Source organism: Carassius gibelio, chromosome B25, assembly GCF_023724105.1.
Source record: "Carassius gibelio isolate Cgi1373 ecotype wild population from Czech Republic chromosome B25, carGib1.2-hapl.c, whole genome shotgun sequence".
NCBI lineage: Eukaryota > Metazoa > Chordata > Actinopteri > Cypriniformes > Cyprinidae > Carassius > Carassius gibelio.
This window is the reverse complement of record NC_068420.1, coordinates 13862087-13881070: the sequence shown is the minus strand read 5'-3', so window position 1 is coordinate 13881070 and position 18984 is coordinate 13862087. Positions and strand designations below refer to the sequence as shown.

Below are 18984 nucleotides of genomic sequence, written 5' to 3'. Positions count from 1 at the left end.
TTCTTCTGTAAGACACAAAAGGAAATAATTTACTGAATATCAGGGCGGGTGATTTCAATACAATGGAAGACCATTGTGACTCATTTTAGCATTTAATAAGGCACCCAAGAGTGTAAGCAAACGTTTCCACAAAGCTAGCCATATAATTTCCAAGGTAAATTTACCATGAGTCACAATTTTCCAAGTAAAGTTAACCATGAACTTATATTGAATTCATCCAACCAGATATTCATTCAATTATCTTTTTTTGTGTTCTGCAAAAGAAAGAATGTCAGACTGTAAATAATGACAGGATTTTTGACTTGCTTTAATGACAGTACAAAATTCATCTGTAAAAAAAGTTTTCTTGGAATGGAAGAAAAGTTAATCTATTTACAATTTTAAAAAAAAGAAAAAAAAAGATATCACCCAAAAACGTATGCTGTTGCATTTTTATTAAAAACCAATGTAATTCAGTGCATTAATTGAAAAAATAAAATAACATTTCAAAGCAATGTCAATTTTTTGCACTCTTTTGTGACTTTTTGTTGTGAAGGCCATAGGGATAAATCTTGTGCCGAAAATTAATGTTCACTGTGAATGGCTAATTATTAGTTATTTGCTTATAAGGTTCTGTCTATTTAAGACACTGTCACTTCTTTCCTTTCCTTTGGAATCCTGAGTAGAAATGTCCACACAGATCCATTCCTGGGAAAACCCTTCATCTGCTTGCAAGGTTTCCACATGTTACCTGAGATGGCGTACTCCAGAGTCATGGTGCGGTTCAGTGTGAACACAGAGTCCCCTGTCACTACAGCAGTAAACAGTGCCCCTTTGCTGTTCCCATAGTGCCCAGCCATTGACGTCCACTGTCCAGTGGTGATGTTGTAGCAGTCCATCAAACAGCGCAGGAAATCGTCTTGGGGTCCATTGCGTATGATGTAGAGGTTGTCCCTGTGGGCCACCATGCAGTGTCCGTAGCTCTGCTGCTTCAGAAGTGTACTCACCAGAACCCACACATCATGGTTTGGGATGTATTCGTAGATTTCGTTAGTCTCCATTGGCTTCCATAGACACACAAAAATTCGGCTCATAGCTTTGGTGCATGCGACCCCAGCGACCGGTCGAGGTAAAGGTGCTGCAAAGCTCCACTGCTTTGTGGGAACATTATATTTCTCAACTGAGGACATGGTGGTTCTTCCAGACTCTCCTCCAATGGCGTAGAGGCAACCTTCTATCCCAATTAGGGTGAAGTTGTACCGTGGCTGTCTGGGACCTGGCAGCAAACTCCAGGTGTTGGTGACAACATCATAGCAAAAACTAGCATCGACAGGTATCTTTTCAACACCGTGCAAACCTCCAACAACGTAGAGTCGGTTGTCCAAAACGGTCAAACCAGCCAGAGAGGTGCTGGCTTCCATTGGCAAGGCAGTGAGGACCTTCCAATCTTCGTCATCCTCATCAAGGTAACATACTGTCCTTGTGGCGGCAAGAGGAAGCTCATCCACAGAGCATGTGGAGTGTGAACCCACTGCCACAAATGCACTAGGAGCCAGAGACTCCACATGTTTAATCAGCTCCTGAGGAAGTTTGTTCAAGTCCTCTTTCATGTCACGATACATATTGCGGATGAACTGTGCCGAACTCTCACAGAGCTCCAATAAGCCATAGGTGGCCGAGGCTTGGTACATGAGCAGGCAGTTGTCGGAGTTGAGAAGATCCTGAAGATGCCTTGCAAGAGGTTCAGCCTGGAAGAAAGCAGCACATTCAATGGCTTCCAAAATGTCCTCGCCATTCAGAATAGGTCTTTCACCATTGGCCACAGCCAGCATGATAATGAACCCTTGGGCTTTGAGGTTCCTCACGTGAATCTCTTCTTGATGGCACTCTACCATCCCCGATCTGTAAAGTGCCCTGAAGTATTCACATTCTCTTAGCAGTAGAGACTTGTTTGTTTCAAAGACACTGTCTCCAACTCTTACCTTGACAGTATCCATGTCTAGCAGCCTGCTTGATCATTGGTCCTGTGCTGTTTGTTTATCGATACTCAGTTGTTTAAAACACAAGATATTCAGTTTTAACGGTGAGCAATTGTCTAAAAAATCTCCATCAAAACTCTAACCTTACCCTGGCATTTACACTGAAATGTCCCTCGCTTGTCAGTTAACAAAACTGTCCTCCCTCCAGCTGGCACATGATGTGCCGGGCTCCGGTTTTGTTACTAAGATAGCACTGCCTATAGATAGCAGCAGTGTCTCATGACAGACATTACAGAAATGAGCAGTGGCTTGAGCGAGGAATAACATACGTATTCATGACACTTTTAAGGTCAATGATATGACTTACACTACATCTGTGATTAATTGTGCTGATTGGTTGTTTTGTTCTTGCTGGCGGCAGTGTGATTGTATCCAACAATTCAGTTAACTCAAGCTGCTAGATTCTATGAGTTTTTATATTGACTGATTTTAGAAGTGCTTGCTAAGACTTGAATGATACCTCTAACTGGGTTGCTTGCAATTGGATATTTTAAGGTATAGTTCACCCTAAAATACATTTGCTGTTATTTTACTAATCCTCAGGCCATCCAAGATGTAGGAGACTTTTTTCTTCGGTAGAAAAGAACAGGATTTTTCACTGAAACTGTGGTCCTTGGTGATTCTTAAAATGCAAGTCAACGGCTGCCTGTTTTTAAGAATTTAAAAAAGCGTATCAAGGAACACAAAACTGTAGCTCCTTACAAATTATTGAGGTCTTATGAAGTGAAACGATCGGTCTGTGCAAGAAACTGAACATTATTTACAACTGTCATTTGCAATCATCCTTTTCAAAACATAGGATGGACGTCAAAAGAAATGTAAATCTTTACATAAATCTCACTGATTTATGCTGAAGGTTAAAGTCAGTGGTGTGCCATATCAAGGGAATATAATGACATAAGTGTACATCCACACATTTTATACAAATTTTGGTAAAGTGTATAAAAATGCTGGATGTAAACAACAAGATGCACATAAAATTCCAAAATGCACAAACACTTTTTAAAGTGGACTAAGAAAAGCTGAAAAGAAAACACAGTTCGTTGAGGGCTGAATGAGTTTGAAACTGTATTATCAAGCAAGTGGTTTCAATTTGCAGCTGGTTTCAACATAGATAGCTCGCCATTTAAATAAAACCACATCTGAGCCATATACAGAGTCCAAGGAAACAATTCCCATGGCTTGTGTTGACATGCCCCAAGGAAGAGAGGGTTGGATTGAGCAGCAGCTCATTATTAATTAAAGAGTCATGCACTGAAATGAGTAGCTGTGAACAGAGCTATTTTTGAAAAGGTAAAGAGGGTGTTTTACATGACAATTGAGGAATTTTAAACAAAGTATGTTACAGATATTTCATGAAGACCATGAAGAATCAAAACAACTTGTGGGAAATAGACATTCAATACCCCCTTTCAATTCAGCCATGTAAACTTAACAAATTTACCAAATAAATTCCTTGATGCACATCAAAGGAGTCATGTGACTTGACTTTGCCTCAGCAAGCTTTGTGACTGAAGCATTTACTCTTCTACGATTGGCTACTACTGTACGGAGCCCCAGACAGTCAACACAATTTAAGTAAATTGCAAACACTATTTAGTAATTCGTTAACTCATTTAAGAACATTCGTAAATATAAGAGTAAATTCTGAGTAATTTGCCTGTAAAAAGGACCTTCCCCAAACTGTCCTCCGGATTCACAAATGCTTCGTACTAGTCACATTTGATAATTAAACGTGTATGTTAATGTATTCCAGCCGTTAGCTCATTCACACTTAGCATTATCCCCACCGATGAATTACAGCTACATAAATTGCGTGTCCAGGAATGCAGTGGAATATTCCGGTCTACTTTCTCAGGTTTGGCTCCAGTATATTGCATAAATGCTAAAAATATTAATAGGCCATATGCCTAACAATAAATATTCAATAACGTGTCCACCAAAGCATTTTTAGCCAGCTGCAAAAATGTCTTGCCCTTTTCTAAAAATGGCCATCTGGTGGCACTTGAAAATGCTTTGGTGGCAGCGTTTTTTTTCCAGAGACGCTTTGGTTGCTGTGATTTGGAATATCCACAGCAGTAAATGATTATTAGTATCTCATTTTGAAGAATATTTCTGAATATAATATGCAGTGACCAGCAATATTAACTTCTCTTTTGTTGTTCAGCTGTTGTACAAAAAGGATGATTGGTCGGGGTAGTATTTGTCCCGCCCCTCCTCCATTGATTGGACAGCTGGGTAAAAAATGACCATGATAAATATTGTTTTACCCAAAGCTATATATATATATATATATATATATATATATATATATATATATATAAATATATATATAAAACAACCTTGTAAAATATTATGGCAGTGCATCAAAATTCATCGTCATCAGTTTGCCAAAAAGAACACAGATTGTTTTACACATGGCAAGGAGCAGTGTGTAAATTTACAAATTTGTTGCCTCGTTTAAAGCACATTGTGTATATGATCTATTAATTAAACATCTCTGCGTAATTTTTCTATTTGTCTTTAAAGATTTTAATTTTGTTTACTTTGCTATCGTGAGTCCATCTTGAAGACTTCATCAGAGCGGTTCAACATTAATGTTTTGTTGGGTCCACTCTCTGCTTTAATAAAAGGCAATTAACCCTCCTGCAGTGCAAGTTATGAGGTAATTGCAGGTCAGTGTTCATGCTGCGAGGCTTTCATATCTCTGTGAGAGATCAACCTGGGTTACCCAGAGATTCATTATCTACACACACCTAGACATGGGGGCTCGATGGGGTGCCCTCGTGGCGTTACTATGGAAACCATAACGTCTGACTCTACCTTGTCTGTCTTGAGCATCAAAAATTCAACCCAAGTCGGCCTAAACGCTTATAGCACTAATAGTGCCTGCGTGACTGTTGAACTTTGACACACACACACGGGACACTGAGTATAACCACACTCACGTGTCCTAGTCCTTCACAGCTGCTTGTAATGTGAATTTGCACTTTAAATGGCCACACGTGATGAGGACAGTGGAGACGCTTGAACTACGTGACCCTTTTTACTCATTCAACTATTGGTGATGAAAATGATTTATAGGATGAACAAGATAGGCTGCAAAAGACACGATTAGAATCAGAGTCTAAAATTAACAACACATGCTTTAACTAATGTGAGCTAAATGTATAACAAATTAGTGAAACAAAGGGCACAGATTGATTTCTAACCATAACAAGTCAAAAGGTCAGCATGTGATTATGTTCCCCATGCTGAGTCATGGTGAGCCATGTGCTGGACCATGTGATCTCTTTGTTTTGATCATGTGATGGCAAATCCAGTGGGAGCAGGGGCTAGGTAACAGGTTTGGGGCAGGAATGTGTTCACTGTTGTAACCTCATTGTGTAAGTTGGCTATTATGAAAACCTGCAGTGAGTGTACTGGAAAGATCCAGAAAATTCTAATTCAGTTGTTTATTCCCCGTTTCTATCAGTGGAGTCACATGTACAAGATTTAAAGCGGTATTTCATGAAAAATATGAACATTTTGTAATCATTTTCTCACTCATTCCAAATGAGTGATGTCATGTCTCATGTCATTCCAAATCTGTATGATTTATACTTCTGTTGGACACAAAAGAAGATATTTTGAAGAATGTGCTGCTTGCACTTACCCATGCATCTTTGAAAAGCCATTATATTCAGAAATAAAGTTATATAGGTTTGGAACAACAAGTTGATTTATAAGTTTCATTTTTGAGTGCTTTAAGTGTTGGAAACAGGCTACTATTTTTAGAGCGGTGCTACTATCTAATATTAGGTTTTATCTTTCTCTTTCACTTACAGCTTGTTTTATCTAATAAATAAGAAAGCGTGCAAGGCAACCTAAATAAAGTGAGCTTGAAATATCTTCTTTGTGTGGGTTACAATAGCTGAGTAAGGCATTTCAATAAATCCTATAATTTTATCTAAGAGCAGAGGAAGTGAATGGAAGAGTAGGAGTGAACTGAGAGAAGTGCGTCTGACTTTTTCAGCGGAAGAGAAAGGGTGAAAATTTTCAATCATGCATGTTGTGCAACCGGCTTGATGTTATAAAAGCACACTGACTGAAGTCCAAAAAACTAAGATCAAAAAGCAACCAAAAACTCACCTCAATCAAAAACGAATCAATCAGAATTAGAAACCACATCTACTACGGCGTAAAACAAAAGAGCGTACACATCCAAAGAAAGCACAAGCTTAGAATGCTTTAAAGAAAGTGTGTGGGAGGATATAAAGATAGAAGGTGAAACGCTCTATCAAAAGGAAAAATTGTGTGTTGTTGTTCTCTACCAAAACACATGCTGGGACCTCTGCGGGAACCAAACCACATCAAACCGTTGTGTCAGTTTGATTCCCAGCTGCATAAAGGAGTTCGTGACTTCTACAGCCCACTACAAAGAGGGTAGATTGAATGCTCTGCCAACGGTAGAGAAGATGTGTACATTTAGTCCACGATAGCAAGACCTACAAAGCACATTTGGCAGGGCATTTGAAACATGACAGAGTGTGTTTCTGGCGTTCCATTTGAGTAACACTACCACCTGTTTCTTTCGGCAAGTGACCTCTCAATGAATGTTAAGCTGCCCAAATACTCAGATCTAGTGTTTCTGAGCTCCCGCAAAGTCAATACAGCAGTCAACAACCTCTTTACATTAGGTCTCTATGGCTAAACATTGTTTATGCAAGGTTCTTCTAAAGGTTTTCTGTCTGTTCCTTATTCTAATTTTGCTCATTTGTGAAATTACACCACTTAAATGCTCAAGAGTTAATCATTCTAGCTTTTTAATTAACAAAACAAAGCCATAATCATGGACCCTTGATGACTGTGCTAATTTCTCTATTGATTAGCAGAGGAACTAAACAGTGGGTCGCTTTTTAATTGCCATCTGCTTGACTGGCGTTTTGGAGTCACTAGCAGATGACAGTGGGAGATGCCCCCGGGGTCTTCATAATAGTGGCCAAAAATCTATGCCCGCCTCCCTCCCACCAGCAAAGAACAGTTTCTATAAATAAATCACGCAGACAAAATGGAGATTAAAAAAAAAAAGAAATAAGTTACTTACTAAATAAACAAACATTTCCATTATTTCGTCAGAACTTACCTTTAAATCAGACCCTGAAATTTGAATAAATAAATAAAATGTAAGTATATTGGCAGAACTTGCATGCTTAAATTCTAAAAGTTTTTTTTTTATAGTTTAAAATTTAAGAATGAATGAATGAAAAAATAAATAAATGAATGAATTGATACTAATTCAGGTATATTGCCAGAATTTACATGTGTAATTATAAAATTCGATTTTTTAATAAGTTTAAATAAATTAATGAATAAAATATAAAGTACTTTGCGAGAAATCCTATGCTTACATTAGTGGTTAGAGAGTTTGACTCCTAATCCTAGGGTTGTGGGTTCGAATCTCGGGCCGGCAATACCATGACTTAGGTGTCCTTGAGCAAGGCACAAAACCCTCAATTGCTCCCCGGGCACCGCAGCATCAATGGCTGCCCACTGCTCCGGGTGTGTGTTCACAGTGTGTGTGTGTGTGTGTGTTCACTGCTCTGTGTGTGTGCACTTTGGATGGGTTAAATGCAGAGCACGAATTCTGTGTATGGGTCACCATACTTGGCTGAATGTCACGTCTCGTCGCTTTTATATTGCATGGACTTGCATGCATAATTACAACATTTTATTTATTTTTTCAAACTTTAATAAAATTTAATATATTGCCATATATTGCCATTATATTACATATATTGCCAGAACCTTTTCATATCCAAAATAAATAAATACAATCTTAGTTATAATGCATTTTTACATTTAAAATAAATAAATACATACATAAATAAATACAGTCAAACAATTGGTGCAAGATTTATTTAGAATTTTCAGGCAAATGTAACAATAATTAAAAAAAAAAAAAAAATGGCAAGCAACACACAAAGTATAAAATTCTGAAATAAAACGAGTTTGGTATTTTGTATGTATTAAAATACTTTAATAACTTTAACATACTTTAATAACAAGCTCTTAAAATCTTACATACAATTTGTACATACAATTTAAAGGTATTTTGACAATATGAATGTTTAAATTTTTAAAAATGGTTTGGTACACAAATGTTCATTTACATATTTTAGTTTAGTTGATTGACTTGATAAATAATAAAAAATGTTTATATATATTTTTAAAGGGGTCATATGATTTTATTTAAATTTTTCCTTTCTCTTTGGAGTGTTACAAGCTCTTGGTGCATAAAGAAGATCTGTAAAGTTGCAAAGACTAAAGTCTCAAATCCAAACAGATATTCTTTATCAAAGTTCATGCCCTCCATGCCCTCCTAAAACCCCTCGTTTAAACATGTCCCCACATGTCTACGTCACAATGTGGGAAGATTTGCATAACACCGCCCAAATGTTCACCGAAGAAAAGGCATAACTTTTATTCTCACTGTTGCCAACTCCATGTCGTGAAGACGCTGTGTGTTTCATTGTGAAAGTGAAGCTACTTTGTTTGGGCTTCCAAAGGGGACATAACTAGAAACCAGTGGTTAAGTTGTATTTACAACACTGTTGTATTTAAATCAGATATTCAGATGTTTTCAGCACATTTTATAGAGGATGAGGACTGTTTCCTGTGAGAATTGCCTACAATATCGGTGTCTGTTTCTATAAAGTGGGGCAGCTACAACTTTGAAAGGACGGTCTGGTGCTTCTGACAGTCTGTACATTTACATATTTACATATTTCAAGAATTTTCCACTGATGTGGAGGTATGTCGAAATCTTTCAGGCAGTGTAAATGTCTTGGGACGGTAATAAAACTCCTCTTTGTTTACACATCAACACTACTAGTGTCAATAGAATTGATTCCCTACAAGTCAGGCTGACAACAGTTGTTAATTGTACCACTCTGGGGGATGCAAATACACAATTCATTCATCTTTAAAGAGATTCATTCCCAATGGCATGCATTAAAAAAACAACAGCGTGTCCCAAAACACACATTCTCATATATTGTTATACTACCTCTTTTGTTTACTCTCTGTGGCCATGTTATGTGAATTATAAGACGCTGTGTGTTTCGTTGTAAAAGCGAAGCTACTTTGTTTGGCCTTCCAAAAGAAGACACAAATAGTAATCTGTTGTGTTCCACCCAAATATTAAGATGTGTGCAGTACATTTTATGGAGGATGGGGAATGTTTCCTGTGAGAATAACAATATCGGTGTCTGTGTCTATAAAGTGGGGCAGTCACAACTTGCAAGGACAGTCTGGCGCTTCTGACTCACAGTCTGTAAGTACAAAGTACATTTACATATTTAAAAGAATTTGCCAGTTTTGAGCAGTGTAGAGTGGCATTTGTTGTTTCTCCGATCACAAATGCAAACATGGTTTTATGTTTACATGGCGCGATACGCAATGCAACGCAATGCACAAAAACACAGTATAAGTTGTTATGATCAGTAATTATGTTCCCACTGGATGCAACAAATGACTCGTTTATAATTGTTGTGTGTCCCAACACAGCATCACAGTATGGTAAGGCAGCGTTCACCAATCCCAGTCCTCTTATCATGTACAACATTTGTTCTATTCGTCCGTAAGTGCCCTGCAAAGTGGACGTCACCGGATATTCTGCCATGATTCCAGTTTGAAATGAGTGTATATGTTCCATTAAAAGTGCATTAAGATGTGCAAGACGTGAATTTATAATTGTATTTATTTACCAAGGTATATGAATGCCACACTCGTCTGTCTGTGAAGACAAGGCAGGCAGCAGCGCATGCCAAATCCATGAAAGAATGTTGGGAAGTGAAGTAAACTTCTACAGATTTCCCCTGCATGAACATGGTGCAGGGATAATATCAATCGGAACAAAGTTCATGCACATATCTATCTCTAAACAAGCTGTTTTATATGAATCAGGTCTGTTAACTAAAAGAGACATGCAAAATATGCGGAGCAGGTGGGTGTGAGGACTGGGATTGGGAACCGCTGAGGTAAAGGGCGTAACATTTCTGTCACACGCTTCAGGCATTCAGCCAATAACAAGGCACTGGACAGCTGGCCAATCAGAGCACACCTCGCTTTTCAGAACGATGGGGCTTGTAAAAATGGGTTTCAGAAAGACTGGGCATAGAGTAATGATAATAATGTACAGCATGTGGAAAATAATGTTCTTTTTTAAACCGCATAAACACATTGCATTACAGCAAATACACAAAATAATGTTATTTTTAGCAATGCCATATGACCCCTTTTTAAAAATCTACTACAAGTATCCATACGTGTAAACTCTCTCATGTTTAAAAGCACCCAAAGGATGGTTCGGTTACTTTATCATTTTTATAAATATTTTATCGACTTTACTATTATTTTACAATCTGTAATAATTACAAATGTGGAGGTGTGTCGAAATCTGTCAGGCAGTGTAAATGTCTTGGGACGGTAATAAAACTCCTCTTTGTTTACACATCCACACTACTAGTGGCAATAGAATTGATTCCCTACAAGTCAGGCTGACAACAATTGTTAATTGTACCACTCTGGGGGATGCAAATACACAATTCATTCATCTTTAAAGAGATTCATTCCCAATGGCATGCATTAAAAAAACAACAGCGTGTCCCAATACACACATTCTCATATATTGTTATACTACCTCTTTTGTTTACTTTCTGTGGCCATGTGAAAATGTGGCCATTTATGTGCATTATAAATATTGAGCTGTCACTCGGGTGTAATGTTTGAGGGGTGGGCTGAGGATGGGGGGTAGAAGCACTCTAGATGTTACTGTCAAATTGACTGACATTTAAATTAAGGGTTAAAATAAAAGAATCAGTGACTTTTAGAGCATTTAATGTCAGATGTCAGATGCTTCAGACCATTGAGCATCAGTGTGCGAATTTTCATTGGCTGGCTTAAGCCAAGTAAACTGAGGAAAGAGTTCATTAAAAAACCATTCAGGATTCATTAAATGATGAAAGAGTCTCTATATTATGATGTCACGCAAAAAAAAAGCTGTGTTTGTTGTAAGATAAGACAATTATTCCCTTTGAAAAAACAGGAGACAATAACATGTACACTACTGTTCAAAAGTTTGGATTCTGTACAATTTTTCAAACATTATTGAAATAAGTCTCTTATGCACACCAGCAGCATTTATTTAATAATTAAAAAAAAATATTATTACAATTTAAAACATCTATTTTCTATTTGAATATAAATTTGACAGTGTAATTTATTTGTGTGATGCAAAGCTGAATTTTCAGCATTATTAGTCTTCAGTGTCACATGATTCTTCAGAAATCAATCTAATATGATGACTTCTGTAGAAACATATTAGGAATGCAAAAGTATTATGATTCTAACTGATACCAGAGAGCTAATAATTATTATAATCATGCTATGGTCAATATGCTATGGGGCCGATATCAAAATTATATACTATTTAATCAAACTAAATGAAAAATAAAACACTAAAAACTAAAATCAAGCATTAAAACAATTTAATGTGCAGTATAAAAAATAAATGTATATTAATTTTGAGATTTACATAGATTTAACAGTGTTATTAAATTATTGTTTATATATGTTTCGATATCAAACAAAAATCAACCAATGACAATAATAAAAAAAAAAAATAATAATAATAATTTATTTTGCTTATCGATATGGTACCGATATGGTACCAATATTGTGCAACAATAATACATGTCATAAAAAACAAAACAAAGCCGCTTATAGAGCTAAAGAAATACACTTGAGTGTAATATGTTACCTTGGCTATTTAAGGCAGGATTAAAATTGTCCTAATTGTTTGTACTAGTTAACACGGTGGCTGATTCTCTTATATTCCATAGATCAGCTCCCAGAAATGGCATGCAATGCATGTTCCTTTTCTCTGCTTCCTTTATCCTCAGATGTGATATACGAGCAAATACATCCATCCTTCTCTGGCAAGAGATAAGAGAAAGTGTGCTCAGAGTGGGACAGTGTTATAAGAGCAAACCAAGCTTTCTTTTGGGAGAGCTTGGAGTGACCTACATTCTACAGCCCCCAGTCATAACACTGCAGGATCATGTGACTACTGCCCTCAGTCAAAACAATAACATGAGGAGCAGCGGCTAAGGCTGGGGGCGGGGCTCCGGGATGCTTGCGTGCTAGCGGAGGCTTTGATCTCCTAACTCTTTGCAGGTGTTGAGAGAAGATGGCTGGGTGATAAACTCTCTCTTTACATGGCAACCACGAAAACACAACTGCTTGTTATTTTGGGGAAAAATCTAGCAAATGTCGGACAGGAAACTTTAAAACGAACAATTTTTAGTGTCAGGTTCTCATGACTCGACAGATTTCTTCATTATGTTGGGTTGATGTAAGTTATATGACACTGTTAAAGCAGCAGGGACCAAGGAGATCTTAAAGGAACAGTTCACCATTTACCCACCCTAATGTCCAAGTTGTGTGGAACACAAAAGAAGACTTTCTGAAGTATGTCCACGCTGCTCTTTTACATGTAAAAAAAAAAAAATGTTTTTTTTAAGGCAATATGAATCATCAAAGCTCATTTTAATCAAATGATGTGGTGTTTTTCAGGGGGAAACAGGACAAAGAACATTAAGCATCGATTTGCTGCTTAAGAAAAATTTATGATTATTATTAATGTTGAAAACAGTTAATATTTTGGTGGAAACTATTACACTTTTTTTCAGGATTCTTGAATAGAATAAAACTGAATTTTCCTAACACAATGTAAAAGTCTTAAAATTATCTTTTTTTCATTCAGTTTAATGCACCATCACTGAATTAAAAAGAGCTTATACCCCCCCCCCCCCTTTTTTTTTTACTTCAAGGATCAAACACTCAACCAACTAACAATATAAATCAATTAACTTAAGCAGTACATTACTGGTAAAACAAATATTGGTTTAATATGATGCAAACCAAGATGACTAAAGTTTTCTCATAAAGTCTTGGTAATTATCAACCCTTTCCAAAACAGATATTTGGATTAAATCGACTGAAAAGTCACAGCTCAACATGTTTCAAGGTCCAAGTGACATCATTTGCATTTTGCTTGTCTTGTGTTTGCCAACTGGCAGTGGTGTCCTTAATGAATGATGCACTCTCACTAAAAAAGTGTCAGGTTTGGTAGAAATCAGAATGTGTGCCCACAGAAAGCTGTCTGACCTTGTGCTGACCTCTGATGTGACAAAAGGAAGTATAGGCCCAGGTTGACCCTCTATAGGGTTTAATTACATTTCTGCTTTAGGTGTAATACGCTGTAATGCTGCACTCTAGCATATTGTCTATTTGTTACCCAGCGCTTCTCACCCATATGTCATCTGCTTGGACCGTTTTCCTAGAATGCTTTAATCCATGGAGATTAAAAACCCTAATTTAATGCTCAAAGCCCACCTGTTTAAAGTGCGGTTATTCTGGTCACAGTGTCTGCAGAATAAATACAAATCTAAATAATATATACAGAAATATTAATCATCCCTCAACAATGTAATGGCTTTGAATCATCTCCATTTGGGGGCTTTTCTTAACAAAAATTGGAACGCATTATTCCATTATGTGATTAGTAATTAATTTCCATATGTTAATTAATTGAAACACATAATTAATTCCATTTTTATATAAATTGACACCTTTAGTTTCTATAAATACAAAATATATCCCATAATATACATTTCAAAATACTATAAATTATTTTTATGTATTATTATTTATTATAATCTACTTATTATATATATTTATTTGGGAGAAATAATTGTTTTTAACTAATTATGATTAATTGCAATAATTAATGGAATAAATTCATTAATTTACACAATTTAATTTATATTTACATGTGTATTTACAGGTTTTAATTGTTGTAAGGCTCAAATAAATAACAAAACTTGTTACACACTATATGTTTCAGAATTATATGGTCGAAGGAATGTGGAAGATTCATACATTTCTGAGAGGCTACATACATTTTTTTTTTTAGAATATTTAAATAATTAATGGACTCAGTTAACTGATACATAATTAAATTGCATGTTTTAATTGATTGATAGCTCCAAATGAATAAGAAAACTTACAAATACATTTTTCAAAACTATAGAGTCAGATGGATTTGGATAAGTAAAGGATAGAGGCTACATGACATTCATTATGGTTATTTTTAAACATGACAAAGTAGTTCATGTGACATAAGAGGGTCCGTTAGAATTTGTTGAAGCATCGAAAATACATTTTGGTCCAAAAATGACAACATTTTTCTGCATTGTCTTTTCTTCTTGGTCTGTTGTGAGCGCGTTCACAACACTGCAGTTTGTGATATCCGGTTTGCGAACAAATCATTCGATTTAACCGGATCTTCTTGAACCAGTTAACCAAATCGAACTGAATCGTTTGAAACAGTTTGCGTCTCCAATACACATCAATCCTTTAAAATTACATAAGCTGTTAACTTTTTTAATGTAGCTGACACTCCCTCTGAGTTCAAACAAATCAATATCCCGGAGTAATTCATGTACTCAAACAGTACACTGACTGAACTACTGTGAAGAGAGAACTGAAGATGAACACCAAGCCGAGCCAGATAACGAATAAAAGATTGACTCGTTCTCGAGGCAAGAACCAGTTGCATCAGTTTTCGGATAACTAATAACTAATAAGTGATTATATTCTTCCCATCTTAAAATATGCTTTGGATATGAATGTATGTCCCATCCGGATGAAAAGGTAAGTGATTGTCTAACCCTGCCCTCCAGTTAACCTCTGAAGAGGATTCAGAACTGTGCACTATAAGCCCCTATTGTCGGTGAAAACAGTGGGGGTCTTTGTGATCAGTCAGATTAGACATGTAAAGCTGCATAAAGCCACTTTTGCTACAGGTTATCACATTTTCATCAGGAATACATCAGACAGAGATCATTATGACAGACCAGCTGCCAACAATAGTGTTGCTGTATTTACTATGGTACAACAGACATGCCAGGATCAAGTATGAATTTAAACTCACCAACTAAATTACACACTGTGGATCCATAGAAGCTTTTTGTTCATTTGGACACGTGTGCTTTGGCCTTACATCAGGTAACTGCTGAAAGGCTTGAGGGATTTCCCTCCTTATTGCTCCAGTGTGTCTCATAAAAGCTTCCCAAAGCCTTGATGTCCTTCTCAGGTATGACCTAATGAATCTGGCATGAGATGAAAGTGAGGATATGCTCTTTTTTTATGGGAAAGTAAGAAGAGAATGAATGGTGCACATTCACTGTCAGATGTAAGATGTTCAGTCATGGCTCATTACATTTTATTCTTAGCAGCCATTTGTAGCACTTTACGTAAAGTGCAGTTGGAATTTATGTTTAATTGCACATTTTGTTCATCTCGGTCTGAGATGTAGTTATTATTTTTTAGACGTTTTATGTTAAGGCTAAGCATTGATTTGACTGCAGTTTGATATCAGTGTCTAATGGGTCTGGGGCGCACAGCTGGAAATGATGGAGTCTGTTTGCAGAGGCTGTCTTATCATATGAATTTTCATAACAACGTTCATCCTCTATCACAGCAGGGGATCACTGTTTACCTTGTCTCCCTGTCTTTGAGACATCCTGTCTGCGTACTTCCATCAGCCTCTTTCCAAATTACCTCCTTAGATGAGCGAAATGATCAGGATTGATCTGGACAAAGAGATAATCCCAGAAAATAATCTGCAAAGCTCCAGTCATATGCTTGATATAAGGATTTGCCCGTTTATTTTATGTAGACTATCATATAATTTTATACTCTATATTCATGGAGTACTGAATACTTTATGACGTTACAACATGCAGTTAGCCTATATGATCATTCATTATGAATCATACAACTCAAACTAGATCAAGTATACAACGGAGTCTACTTTGTGGCTTTCAATGCCCTCATCAGATGGCTGGCTATAATGTACGGCAGAACTGTATGACTTTGTGTACTTTTTATTTATTATACACAGACACAACACTTAGGGACATAATGGACACACATGGACAGTCAGACAGACAGACAGACAGTCAGAGAGACAGACAGACAGACAGAAAGACAGATAGACAGATAGACAGATAGACAGAAGACAGAGAGACATTTAGACAGAGAGACAGTCAGACAGACAGACAAAAATACATACAGACAGACAGACAGACATTCAGATGGACAGACAAAAAGACATACAGACAGAGAGACAGATGGACAGAGAGACAGACGGACAGAGAGACAGACAGACTGTCAGATGTACAGAAGACAGTCAGATAGACATTCTGACAGAGAGACAGACAGACAGTCAGTCAGACGGACAGAAAGACAGACAGATGGACAGAGGGACAGACAGGCAGACAGTCAGATGGACAGAAGACAGACAGACAGGTAGACATTCTGACAGAGAGACAGACAGACAGTTAGACATACAGACAGACAGACAGACATACAAACAGTAAGACAGACAGACAGTCAGAGAGACAGACAGACAAACAGACAGACGGACAGACAGGCAGTCAGAAAGACAGACTGACAGAGAGACAGACCGACAGAGAGACAGACAGACAGACAGTCAGATGGACAGAGAGACAGACAGACAGACAGACAGACAGACAGTCAGATGGACAGAAGACAGACAGACAGACAGTCAGACAGACAGATAGACATTCTGACAGAGAGACAGACAGACAGACATTCTGACAGAGAGACAGACAGACAGACAGACAGACAGACAGACGGACAGAAAGACAGACAGTCAGACATACAGACAGTCAGACAGACATACAAACAGACAGACAGACAGTCAGAAAGCCAGACTGACAGACAGACAGTCAGACAATTCTAAAAGTTTGATTTGCTGATCAAAAAACAGCTAAGCAAATTTCCTTTGAAGAATATAAAGTTTAGAAAAACAGCATTTATCTGAAATAGAATCTTTTGTTACATTATAACATTATATATGTCTTTATCATCACTTATGATCAATTTAAAGATGATCAACAACCATAATAATAATAAGTTTTATTAATATTTATTATTAATTATTTATTGTGTTTGCTAAAACAACATTATTATTCTCAGTATTCATGATTTTTGAAGGGACACTTTGTCGGTTTATATGTATATTTATCCATAAACGGGTAAATATTAAAATAAATAAAGAAACTGTGTAGGAGAGTGGTTATTTATTATATGCAAACAGTTAGAAACTATATTATCTATGTCACTTTCACTATTTGAGCAGTGTGCACGTCAAAAAATGTATTCTGATTTGTAGCTTGTGACATATAACCTGCATATCAACCCGATCACTTCATTTAGCATTCATGTAAACACTACAGTCAGATTCATCAATCGTAATGAATTCAGTCCGATTGAACCAAAAATTTTGCATATAAACGTAGCCACTGATGACTCTTTTGCATGTCTCTAGGCTTGTTCGACTTCATGCAGTTTTGCGCAAACCGATCGTCGGCTGACTTGAAGCAGTGCATGCCGGTTAGAAATTTTGTCCGACTTGATACAGCGCTGACGCCACGTGACTGTGACGTGTGCCGTCAAAGTACCACGAGAGCGATTCGAGAGTAGCCGGAGAACTCAGCCAGCGCAGCTTCTGAAGAGCGGCTGCACAGATTCTGATGACGACACAACTGATCCACGATTGGCTGGATTCACTGATGACACAGATGACGTGCGTTTCAAGTTTATTGCGAGTCGGCTTCAGTTTCAGAAATTCTCATATGGACTTTTAAAACAGTTCAATACGTTTTTATGTCGTCTTCATTTTATAAATCATATTTATTAAATATTGTTTTACTGTATTTACTTTATTGTTAATATAAAGTTTGTGTATGTTTATTTTGCATGACTTTCTTTTTTATACAGACCTTTTACAGTATTCAGCAGCATAACCTATTCAAATGAGCATTTTTAAGAACTAAAATGTTAATCTTAAAAGCATACAATCTAATGTGGTCATAAATGTATGCTCCTATACAAATGATACATAATACATTATGTCCCTCCATTTGTTTGGTTTCTTCATATTCTTTAGTTTATTTTGCTGTGTTTATACTTCACCTGCATGTGGTTAGCAAACTGCTAACAACTTGCTGTAACTTCAACTTAACAACATTCAAGACCCTTCCAAAACACCACTTATACACACATTAAACGCGATCAAGTAAGCAATCGCCACGTGATCTGCCATGACTGACGTAATTGCAGCAAACTACGGGAGCCACAACGTGTCCGGCTTCATATCTCGGTTTTCAGCTCCTCCCCACCTGCACGCGGCTACTCTCGCCGATCGGTTGCATCCAGCCGCAGCCGATGTCGAACACACCTTCTGATTGGCCATTGCATTCATAAGCGCTACAGAATAGTTTCTGATTGGTTATCATGAAGCGTTTTAGGATGCGTCAGTCTGCAGCTCTGCGCCAGCCAGAGAACACAGAATTGAATTTACCTGCTGATGCTGAGCACTGAACGATCTAATCACACCTGTGTGATTGTATCAAATATATAAAAAATATTATTCTGCTTTTTTTGTCGTTTGGAAGCTGCATTTAAAATCCACTTGGCTCAGAAATCTGAGGGGGCACGTGCCCACTAACTTTGAATGGGCATGACGCCTCTGATCATTCTTATTATTATACTGCAATATTACTCCAATTAGTCACAGCACAATTATATAAACTGTGCAACGTGGTTGGTCTTGTTATATAGCCTAAGCGCAAATCTCTCAAAGGAGGTATCCATGGGCGTCTGGCACTATTCACCAACACACTATCACTACAAATTCATACGTCAACATTTACAGTGTAATTCTAAATTTTATTGAGCAGTTTTTCTTTCTTTTCTTTTCTTTTCTTGAAACTCTAAATAATTTTGAGAAGTGCGTTTGTTTTTATTTTGTTAGAAGTTCGTCTATCCT

At 37.1% G+C, this 18984-nt stretch overlaps 1 protein-coding gene across 1 annotated transcript; it reads right to left on the bottom strand.

The window, feature by feature from the left end:
- Positions 1 to 388: 388 nt before the first annotated feature.
- On the bottom strand, positions 389 to 2161 carry kbtbd13b (kelch repeat and BTB domain containing 13b). The gene has a single exon (XM_052598140.1). It carries the CDS (start codon positions 1974 to 1976, stop codon positions 621 to 623), a length of 1356 nt encoding a protein of 451 aa, XP_052454100.1. The 5' UTR covers positions 1977 to 2161; the 3' UTR covers positions 389 to 620.
- Positions 2162 to 18984: the final 16823 nt, after the last annotated feature.